At 40.2% G+C, this 12159-nt stretch overlaps 1 protein-coding gene across 1 annotated transcript in view; it reads left to right on the forward strand.

The window, feature by feature from the left end:
- The window catches only part of STK24 (serine/threonine kinase 24), a 104329-nt gene that overhangs the window by 73507 nt on the left and 18663 nt on the right, over window positions 1-12159 (forward strand). The window contains exon 6 of the mRNA XM_007948160.2: window positions 9085-9270. Coding sequence (XP_007946351.1) covers window positions 9085-9270 — 186 coding nt within the window. The remainder of the gene's footprint in view (window positions 1-9084; window positions 9271-12159) is intronic.

Raw genomic sequence — 12159 nt, forward strand, 5'->3', positions numbered from 1 at the left:
GGTCAATGACATGAGACAAAGTATATGTGAAGTGCTGTATGGAAAGTGAATTTGCTCTGTAAATCTTCACCCAAATCATAATAAATAAAATAGATCGCCATAGATTCTTTAAATCACATTATTTTTGGTTCTCAATAAAGACCATTGTTCCCAGAGGTTTCTTATGAACATGAAGTAAAATCATAATTCCTTTCTTCTAGCCATTTGTCATATTTTGCTCTTTCCTAAGTTTTCCCTCCTATTGCCCTTCAGTTTTCTTAAACTTTGTGGGATAGACTGAAAACCCAGGGCCTGTTTGGCTTCTGTGTCTCTGATTTAACCTCAATTTCTGTAATGGATGGACCCCCAGTTGTGCTTTATCTCAAAAGCTGGTGTACAGTCAAACATCACTTGGTTTACTGGGCTTCTCTGAACCAAAAATTTCTAGGTAAACAAATGATTAGCTCAGATACATTTATATGCTACACATTGCTGCTGCTTTTTAAATAGAAATCTCCAATAGACAGTAGGTTTCCCACCTTTTTAAACACAGTATATGAATACAGGGTAACTTTTCCTTGGAATCTACAGTTGTCATGTGAGCACCAGCTATTGTAAAGTGATGGAATTGTGGCTGAAATTGCAGGTGTATCTGGGAGAGGCAGATATGGCTGTCTCATCATTGAATTGTAGTGGTTGGCATGACTTCTTCAGGCACCCTGACTTAGTAGCCATTGATAAGTAATTGACTAGTAGGTCTCCAATCATCCCCAAGAGAACAATTATCTAGTCTCTGGTTACCGTCTTGCCTTGTGATAGCTGCTCCAAGCTACTTCTCATATCTTAGAACAGCCAATTTTGCTGTTAGCCCTTTTCCTGCTGTCATAATTTTAGGATTTGATAAGACCTTATGTGTATACAGGCTGTTTTCTTTATTTTAAGCTGAGACCCATTTATCAAAATTCATACATTTAGATGTCGGTAGGGCTGAGATTAGAGTCCAGTTTCTTAACTCATCTGATTACACCACACTGATTATTCTCTTTCTTTCTAGTAAATTAACTGATAGACCATGGCACACGTGGGTTAGGATTCAGAGCTGACTTTTGCTCATCCATCAATACGTGCTTCACAGTTTTTCTTCAGAAATTTTCCTTGCTGCCTGAGATCGTTTCCTAGGTCCCTGTCTTTATTCCTAGCTCAGGGCCTCTCTGGATGCTTGCTGAAGGTGGCCTTTGAGCTGTAGAGATTTTACTTGTAGCATTGCCACCTTTCTTCCTGGAGTTTCTATCAAGATCGAAATCTTATCTGATAAGTAGGTGTTACAGTCTTCTTTTTTCTAAGTCAAGTTTACAAAATAAGATCTCCTACTTCTACTCATTCCCATCCAGTCATTGTGACCCCTATTGGGTTTCTGAGGCTGTAAATCTTTAAGAAAGTAAATTGTTCCATCTTCCTCCCATGGAGCAGCTGGTGGGTTTGAACCACTGACTTTCTGGTTAACATCCAGATGCTTTATCCACTACGCCACCAAAGCTCCTCCTCCTACTTCAGTGACTGCTTATTTGGTTTGAGGAGACGATACCTGGAGAAAATGTACCACATTTTTCTGTTACTGTTCACGACTTAGCAGTTTACTCTGGCTTGCGTCAAAAGCTAATTCTTTCATTTGTTTGGATCATACCCAACTCTTAACTGGAAATCATGTGTGAAAGTATGTTCATGTGGAATTTACTTTCTAGGTTTGTTGACTCAGGATGTGTGGAGCATACAGATAAGGCTGTGTCTGTGTCTGTATTGGGGCTTATCAGAGCTAGATAGGAATAATGGGTCCCCTTCCCTCTACCATTAGTTCTGGTTTGTCATGAACAATGCCTGGCCAAGGGTGCTTTTCAGAGATTGCTTTGTGGATGTCCTCCCATTGAGTGGCTTTCTTCTCTAAAAGCTGAAACATTGTTCAGGCCCATGATGCCCTTTGAGGGTTCTGTGTGGCTACTCTGGTCTCCTGCTCTACAGACTTACTCACCCATTGTCCATTCTCCCTTGGCTGTACTTGCCCAGTCTTCTCATTAGTCTCTGAGTTACAGGTAAAGAACTTAGCCTCCACAGAGATGTAACGGAACCAAGGACACAATGCTGAAAAATTAGCAAGAAAAGAAAAAATATCTGTTGATTTACTACCCAAGCATAAGCTTTGCATTTTAGCCATGGTACAAATAGAAATAGGTGATGCTTTTATAGCAAAACCCATATAAATTGTTAAAGATGAGTAAAACATGGAGGTATTAGATCTCCCCTTGAATCTACTAGTGGTGTCTGCTGCAGTGGGTGATTGGCACTCTCTATCCCCAACCTCCTTTATCCCCATCCCTGAGCTCCATTCTGACATCCATAACAAGGGAGAACAGCAGCTAAGTCATTAACAACAGGCCTTATTTTAGCAGATATTGGCTATTTTAACTCAAGTAATTTAAGTCCTGTTTAGTACCCTTAAACTGTTTTTCTAACTGTAGACAGACGATACTTGGAGACCCTAGGTGGTGCATATAGTTAAATGTTCAGCTGCTCTGGCTGAAAGTCTGGCTGTTGGAATTCACCCAGAGTTACCCAGAGATCTGCTTCTGAAAGGTCACAGACTTGAAAACCCTTGGGGGCAGTTCTGCTCTGCACATAATGGGGTCATCATGAGTTGGAATTGACTTAAGTGCTACTGGTTTTGTTTTAGATAATACTTATAAATGGTTTCCTAAGTATGAGATCTAAGGAATCCTGGTAGTACAATAGTTAAGCATTCAGCTGCTAATTGAAAGGTGAGTGGTTTAAACCTCCCCAGGAGCTCCATGAAAAAATATTTGGTAATCTGCTGCCATAAAGATTACAGCCTATAAACCCCTATGGGTCAGTTTTTTGTGCCACATGGGGTCACTGTTAGTCTCAATTCATAGTGAAAATCAACTCCAGCAGCACCTAACAACAAGAAGTATGGGATTTAGTTAGTAAATCCATTTATAATAAATCCATTTTTAATTATGGTTTAAGTAGTTTAGATATAACTGTGATTTGGGATTATCCCTAGTTTTCTCCCTCTTTCTCTTATATAGAGTCAACTGTAGTTACTTCTAGAGTTATTTCGTACACAGAAATTTTTCATACCACTTGCATTGTATTGTATATGCAAATTTGTGGTCAGCTTACTTTTATTTATCATGATAATGCAGTGATTTAGGACTTTGCTATATTATCACCCACTGCAGTAGACATCAGTAGATTCAAGCCAAAGATCTAATACCGCTGTGTTTTACTAACAGTTTTTTTTTTTCTTTAAGTGTATTACCAATTCCTATTTTCACCATGGCTAAATTGCAAATAGTTACACAGATGACTGAACAACAACATAACTTTACTTGTGCTTTGGTGGTAGGCCTACAGATATTTTTGTGATTTTTTTTTCCCCCCAGCATTGTGTCTGTGACATCTTCACAAAAGTTGTCTCCCTCACCTCTTCCCACCTCATTGTTCAGAAGAGTCTGTGACCATCAGTAGCAAATAATACTGTGTGGTTTCTTTGGAGCGTGTGACCCAGAACTGTCCATGTAGGAAAAAAAAATCTGTTCCCATAGCTTCTGCCCTTGTGCCTTTCGACTTGGGCTTATACTTAAAATCATTGTTTTCTCTGTCAACAATGTCTGTCTTTCCAACTTCAACACAGCAGTAAAATGGGTTTGTTCTAACACTCCAATTTTAACCACTTTGGAAGATAACTGCCCTTCACCTTATATCACTTGCATTTCAAAACCCAGATGCACATTCTAAATCTAATGCCATGTTTCCTAGATGTGGTAATAGACAAACTGATTTATCTTTCTATGAGTCTTTATTAACATTGTTGTTGAGTTGATGTAAGTTAATGTGCAGATAGTAACTTCGTCATTCTTCTAAGGTTGAACATAAGTAATGCCACTATGAGTAATTTTCGTGGAATATACTACTTTCCAAATCTAAAATTTATTTATTTTGTATAGATTCCTAGAGGTGGGATTAATTGGTTTTAGGTAATTTGAATATTTTATGGCTTTTAATGTATATGCCATCTTGTTGCCATTTATTTAAAGGCTAGGTAAGGTTTGTAAGCAGGTGTTGGATGTCTGGAGAGGGAGACCTCAGGCAAGAAGACCACTTAGGAGTCCCTTCAGGAGTACACCAGAGGGATGATAGCTCTAAACTAAGTCAATAGATGGAGAGAAGATCAGGCTGATATCTCATGGTCTCCTTGAAGCCCTGTAGCATGCTCTCGGTCTCCTGAGGTAAATCAGTGCAAGCACATTCCACGGCTTACTGTCAGCAGAGACCATCATCTGCTTGGGCCTTATGGTTCCAGAGTGTGTTTCAATTGGTTGTGAGATGCTTGGAGATGTGGAGATGCACCCATCAGATATCATTTGGACAAAGGCCTTTGTGTGTACAGCCAGGGAGCAGATTGGCGCTGAGCAGGAGGCTTTGCAAACAGCAGCAGTTCTAGTGAAATCCAAGAGGACTGTAGCAGGCAAGCAGATAAAGAATCATGGTAATGTCAGCAAAGTATCTGTGGTGTAATGAACTGCTCTCATGCGAGAGTCTTGCCTTCAGTTGTTTTTGTCTCCTCTGTTCTTGCATCTTATCTTCTCTTCTTTTGCCTGCTCACTTTCACATGCCCTCTTGCTACTGCCATGGTTGTTAGGGCTGCTTACCTGCCAGCATGCTCTCGTGCACTCCTTTATTTTCCTTGTCGTGAATGACTCTAGTGTAAATAGCATTCCTGCTGTTCTTTTTTTAAAAAGTAAATATACATGTAAAATGAAGCAAAGATAAGTTCTAGAATGAAGGAAAATAGATACCTTGTTCTTGGTACTGATTGTCTTAAACCAATCCCATAAATACAAGAATTTGCTACAAACCTTGCTGACAGTTATTTGCCATCCTTGCTGAGAACAGAGCAAAACAGAATATGTTGTGAGTGTCAGTCCCACCCAGTGCTGGGCTACGTGAGTTCCCACTAAGGATTCCTGGTACTCGCTGACATGACCAGCAGGCCAGTGCCCGCTCTTACCCTGTGGACCCAATGTTACTAACAAAGTCAAGTGCAGGCCCCTCAGTGCCGCTAAGCTGACCCAAACCTGATTGGTGATCCACTGTGGGGGCACCTCCCTGGGCCCGCCCTCTTGCAGCAGCAGTGGAATCTCTGCTTGGGTTTCATTGGTGCTGGATGTGCCCTTTTGCACCTAGCCGACCCTAGTTACCAATAAAATCAGGTGCTTAAGGTAGATCCTTGGGGTGATCGCTGGTATGCTGGTGTGGTCCCTGGTATGGTGGTGTGGTGTGTCTTCTTCCTTAATCCAGGGAGGTTTGGGATGGCCTTTCTCTCCTGCTGCTTGGCACTCCCTCAGGGAGCTCTCCGATGATCTTTCTTGGCTGCTTGTCTGCGCTCTGCAGGATCGATCTCCTGATCTAGTTATTTTTTTTCCGCTGTCCCTTTCTCCTTTCTAATTCTACTCCCTGAGTTTGGTGCACTTTGACTCAGTGAGCTGTTCAGAGCACCAGAATCCCTAATTCAAACTGCTGTACCTAGTTTTTCAAGCACTAAGATACTTAGAGGGAATTAGTGTGGTGATTACTGACGAGACTCCATTTTGAACTCTCTTTGAGGCTTGCTTTTTTGGCCTGACATATGGTCAGTCCTGGAGAATGTTCCATTTGTACTGGAAAAGAATGTATATTTTGCTGTTGTTGGGTGAAGTGCTCTGTAGATGGCTAATAAGGTCAAGTTGGTTGATCGTATTGTTTAGTTCTTCTACTTAGTTGAGTTGCTTTCCAGTTGTTCTATCTTTTATTGAAAGTGGTGTATTACAGTCTCCTATTACTGTGGCGTCACCTGTTTCTCCTTTCAATTCTATTAAAGTATTCTTCATGTATTTTGGGGCTCTTTCGTTGGGTATCTAGATACTTACTTTGGTTACATCCTCTTGTTAAGTAATCCTTTAACCATTATGTCATGTCCTTCCTTGTTTCTTATGTTTTTTTTTTTTTTATCTTAAAATCCGTCTAATCAGAAATTAATATTGCCATTCCTGCTCTCTTTTGGATGTCATTTGCTTGGTATATCTTTTTCCAACTTTTGATTTGTAATCTATTTTTGTGTTTGTGTCTAAGATGAATCTTGTAGACAGTATATTGATGGGTCATGTTTTATTATCCATTCTGCAACTCTCCATCTCTTGAGTGGTGCAATTTAATCCATTTACATTCAGTGTAATTATTGTCAAGTGTGAACTTATTGATGTTATGTGTTATTTGTGGTATTGCTGATTTCTTTGTTCCATGTAATTTTCTGAGTTGATCTCTTTTTGTTTATGAATTGTGTTATCTTCTTCATTGCTGTTGTTTTAGTACTTGCTAGATATTTGTGTTTGTCCTCTTTTTTTATTTTGATGAAAAGGTTTATTATTTATAATTTTCTTCCCACATTTAAAACAGTCTGTTTTATCTCTCAATTGTCTTGACTTTCTCACCATTTTGAAGTTCTGTGCCTACACTGTTTATTCCCTCTGGTTGGTTTGTTGCTGTCCTTATTTGTAAATTGATGTCTCTGGTTCCCTGTTTAGAGTCTTGTATGCTTATTGTACTTTGGATACTTCTATAACTGGGTTGATTTCTTGTATGTTGTCATGTGTTAATCACTGGTTATTGTTTGCTGCTGTTAGTTCTCTGTCTGAAGGACTCCCTTTAGCATGTTTTGTAAAGTTGGTCTGATTTTAACATATTTCCTTAGTTTCTGTTTATCTGGAAATCTCCTAATTATACCCTCATATTTGATAGACAGTGTTGCTGGATATAAAATTCTTGGTTGGAAATTTTGTTTTCTTTCAGGGTTTTTATATATATTATCCCATTGCCGCCTTATCTGCATGGTTTCTGTGGAGAATCAGAGCTTAGTTTTGCTGGTTGCCCTTTGTAGGTAACTTTTTGTTTTGCCCGTGCTGCTTTCAGGATTCTTTGTTTGTCTTTGGTTTTGGTGAGTTTGATGATGATATGTCTTGGTGTTTTTTTTAGGGTCTGTCCTGTTTGGGGTTCTTTGAACAACTTGGATGGATATGTTCTTGTCTTTCATCATACCAGGCAAATTCTCTTCCAACAAATTTTTGACAATTTTCTCTGGTTTTGTCTGTCTCTTACTGTTCTGGAATTCCAGTTACACATAGCCTCTTGATGGTATCCCACATGAATCTTAGGGTTTCTTCATTATGTTTTGATCTTTTGTCTCATTGATCCCTTACCAAAGAAGTATTGAGATACTTGTCTTCAGACTCATTAATTCTGCCTTCCATTGATTCGATTCTACTCCTTTTCCCATTCGTTTCTACTTTATTTTGTATCGTTTCTAATTTTTTGTTTATTTTGTCAATTTGTTCTTCTGTTGTTTTCCTAAATTGTCGGTGGTTTGTCAATATTTTCCTGTGGATTCCACTGTTGCTTCTTCCTGGTTTGCATCCAGGTCCCTTGTTTCTTCTTTATCTTTTTTGTGTGGACTGTGATGATCTCTTGTCTCTGAGACATTGTGGTAGTGTTGTATTCATGTTTAATTTTTGGTTGTATGTTGGTGTGATTTGCCCAAGATTTTTAATTTTCTCCTTTATTTTGTTTTGATATATCTGTGTGAACTGGGTACTTTGCTCCACTGTTTGCTAGTTGTTAGCACTTAGGCACCCACCACCTGCCTCCTAGTGGGTGTGATAGAGAATGAGAGTGTGTGCACAGATCTCTGTTAGCTGTTTATAAAGAGCAGTTGAGGATGAGTGGAGCTGTTATTGACCACCATCTATCTTTGGTTAGTTGGTCCAAAAGCAAGTGGTGTCTCTCACTTAGTGGGTGAGGCTACAGGGAAGTACGGTGTGGTTGGATTATGTGAGAACAGTTGCTATCTCCCACTCAGACACACACACACACAAAAGCAATAAGTAAGAAGAAAAATTTTTTAAGACATATTACCAAAACACACACCCCCACACACACAAGAAAAGAAGAACTAGTGATGAGAAGGAAAGAGAGAGGAAAGAAAAAAAGAAAAAGAAAAAAAAAGATAGGAGGAAGATAAAAAGAATAATTTTAAAACAAACAAAAACAAAAACAAAATTGTGACGGGTCAGGGTACAGCACCCAGGCTTTGCCAGGGAACAGACCGGGATGAAACTCCCGCAGGTCAAAAAGGTAGATGGATGTGGGAGGATGGCCTCAATCCTGTTAACCAAGAGGGTGTTGGACACAAGATTAACAAGGGGAATATTACACCTCTCCAGTTATCAATCCTCCAGTGTGGTTGCTCATGCTGTACTTGACAGGCAGAGCCCATTCCCAATTTACAGTCCAAACAGTCCAACTAAGAACACCACCCTCATGCACTCAAAACAGTCACACTGGCCACTTGCAGACATCTAAAATGGGCACCCTCAGGACAGCCACCAGCAGTTTACCAGTCCACCTACCCCGTTCCTCACTGTTCTCCCTTCTGGTCATCAGGCACTACCAGTAGAGTCTTTGCTCATGCAGCCTTGGTGAACAGAGACAATTCTTAGGTTGCTATTGGGAAATATTCAAAATGGCTGTGTCCTCAGGACAGCTGGCAGTTTACAGCTCCATTTGTCTCCTTACTCACTGTTCATTAAGGTTCTTCTACCGGTTGGTATATAATCCACATCTTTATCCTTCCCTTCAAAGCTCAGGATTCCAGGATTGTCTTCTGTATTGGTTTCGGTTGGTTTCTCATTGCTTTGTTAGAGAAGATCTGTGTAGCTTGTCTGCCTATTCCACCATCTTGCTGGAACTTTGCTCCATAGGGTTTTCAGTATTGTGACTTTTCAGAAGAAGATCCTCAGGCCTATCTTCTGAGGCACCTCTGGTGGAATTTGAACTGGCAACCTTTCAGCATAGTACAAACCTTAGTAGTAATTGAGAGCGCTTAAATGTTTGTACCACCCAGTTTATTGAAATATTTCATTTTTATTTTTTTCTAAGAAGTGTGTTTATTCAAGTTTATTCCTGTTCAATGTCTCTAATGTTGATTTGTTGTTGCAGGCAGACATCTGGTCCCTGGGCATAACAGCTATAGAACTTGCAAAAGGGGAGCCACCTCATTCTGAGCTGCATCCCATGAAGGTCTTATTCCTCATTCCAAAGAATAACCCACCAACGCTGGAAGGAAACTATAGCAAACCCCTCAAGGAGTTTGTGGAGGCCTGTTTGAATAAAGAGCCAAGCTTTGTAAGTTTCACAGAGATAAGAGTGAGCAGCTCTGCATCCGTGGCATAACCTTGTTTTGATATATCTTACTGGATTTTCTTTAATCACCAGGAAGTTTAGGCCAAGAAAAAGTCAAATAGTTAAGAAATTCATGGGAAACGGTCTTCGCTGTGGCACATTTTCTTGCTGCTCTTGATCATGGTTCGGATGTCTCTCTGTGAAGGCAGTGGAACACCCACAGCAATAATGGCATGGGTGTCACACCAAGGAAGGCCTATATACAATTTAATTAGTCCTAGATTTAATAACACCTCAGGAGTGGCAGGATATCCAGGTTAAATGGGGTGGGAGGCAAGGCTCTAGGCCCCAAGGCCCCTAGAGCCAGGAAAGGTAGGACCCAGGAGCAGCCTTGGGGACCTTGGGAACAGCAGAATATCCAGGTTAAAAGGGGTGGGAGGCAAGGCTAGGCCCCAAGCCCCTTAAAGCCAGGAAAGGGAGGCACCAGGAGCGGCTGGGGACCACAAAGTGGCAGGTTTCAGGTAGGAATTAGATAAGAGTAGGGTGCAGAGGTTTCCAACAGGCTAAGGGACGCAAACTTGTCTGTCACTTGTCATACTGTGAGGCTTGTACATTGCTGTGAGGCTTGAGGCTGTGCCACCAGTGTTTGAAATGCCAGCGGAGTTGGACATGGTGCACAGGTTTCAACGCAGCTTATAGGCTAAGACAGACTAGGAAGAAGGAGGACGCCATCCACTTACTAAAAATCGGCCAGGGTAAACCGTATGAATAGCAGAGGAACACTGTCTGATACATTACTTGGCAACTTTATGAATAGCTGGGAAACATTGTCCAACACAGTGCAGGAAGACTAGCCCCTTGGGTTGGAAGGCACTCAAAATAGGATTGGGAAAGAGCTGCTTCATGAGAGTAGCACCAACCTTAATGATAGGGATAAAGCAAGTCTTTCAGAAGCTCCATGTGCTAACGTGGCACAACTCAAATTGAGGAGAAACAGCTGCAAACATCCATTAATAATCAGAACATAGAATGTACAAAGTATGACTCTAAGAAAATAGGAAGTTGTCAAAAATGAAATGGAACGCATAAAGATTGATATCCTGGGCATTAGTGAGCTGAAATGGACCGGTTTTGGCCATTTTGAATCTGACAGCCATATGATCTACTGTGCCAGGAATGACAAATTGAAGAGGAATGCTGTGGTATTCATCATCACAAAAGATGTTTCAAGATCTATCCTGAAGTACAATACTGTCAGTGATAGGATAATATACATACACCTACAAAGAAGACCAGTTAATATGACTATTATTCAAATTTATGCACCAACCACTGAAGCAAAAGATGAGGAAATTGAAGATTTTATCAACTTCTGTAGTCTGAAATTGACCGAACATGCAATCAAGATGTGTGGCTTATCACTGGTGATTGTAATGCAAAAGTTGGAAACAAATAAGACTCACTGATACCTGGAAAATTTGGCCTTGGTGACAGAAATAATGCTGGAACTCTCATGGTAGAATTTTTCAAGACCAATGACTTACTCATTGCAAATACCTTTTTTCAACAACACAAATGGCTATACATATGGACTTCACCAGACAAGAGTACACAGGAATGAGATTGACTACATCTGTGGCAAGAGGCGATGGAAAAATTCAATATTTTCAGCCAAAACCAGGCCAGGAGCTGATTGTGGAACAGACCATCAACTACTCATATGCAAGTTCAACTTGAAGTTGAAGACAATTAAAACAAGTCCACGAGAGCCAAAATATGATCTTGAATATATCCCTCCTGAATTTAGAGACCATCTAAAGAGTAGATTTGATGCATTGAACACCAGTGACCAAAAACCAGAAGAATTGTGGGATGACATCAAGAGCATCATCCATGAAGAAAGCAAGAGGTCATTAAAAAGACAGCAAAGGAAGAGAAGACAAAAATGGATGTCAGAAGAGACTCTGAAACTTGCCTTTGAGTGATGAGTAGGTAAAGCAAATGGAAGAAATAACAAGATAAAAGAGTTGAACAGAAGATTTCAAAGAGCAGCTCCAGAAGACAAAGCCAATTACTGTAATGAAATGTGCAAAGACCTGGAGTTAGAAAACCAGCAGGGAAGAACACATTCGGCATTTCTCTAGCTGAAAGAACTGAGGAAAAAATTTAAGCCTTGAGTTGGAATTTTGAAAGACTTATGGACAAAATATTGAATGATGCAGGAAACATCAAAACAAGATGGAAAGAATATATAGCGTCACTGTACCAAAAAAGAACTGGTTGATCTTAATCCATTTCAGGAGGTGGCCTCATATGTTAAAGAACCGATGGTATTGAGGGAAGAGGTCGAATCTGCACTGAGGGAATTGGTCAGGAAAAAGGCTCCAGGAATTTATGGAATACCCATTGAGATGTTTCAACATATGGATGCCCCGCTGGAGGCGCTCACTCAGTTATGCCAAGAGATTTGGAAGATAGCTACCTGGCCAACTGACTGGAAGAGATCCATATCTGTACCCATTCCAAAGAAAGGTGATCCCACAGAATGTGGAAATTATCAAACAATATCATTAATATCCCATGCAAGTGAAATCTTACTGAAGATAATTCAAAAACAGTTGCAGCAGTATATTGACAGAGAACTTCCAGAGGTGTAGGCTGGATTCAGAAGAGGATGTGGAATGAGGGATATCATTGCTGATGTCAGATGGATCTTGGCTCAAAGAAAAGAATACCAGAAAGATTGTTTACTTGTGTTTTATTGACTACGCAAAAGCATTTGATTGTGTGGATCATAACAGATTGTGGATAAATTGAGAAGAATGGGAATTCAGAACATTTAATTGTACTCATGAAGAACCTGTACATAGGCCAGGGGGCTGTTGTTAAAAC

Source organism: Orycteropus afer, unplaced genomic scaffold (assembly GCF_000298275.1).
Source record: "Orycteropus afer afer isolate SDZICR_OR568_19922 unplaced genomic scaffold, OryAfe1.0 scaffold00206, whole genome shotgun sequence".
Classification (NCBI taxonomy): domain Eukaryota; kingdom Metazoa; phylum Chordata; class Mammalia; order Tubulidentata; family Orycteropodidae; genus Orycteropus; species Orycteropus afer.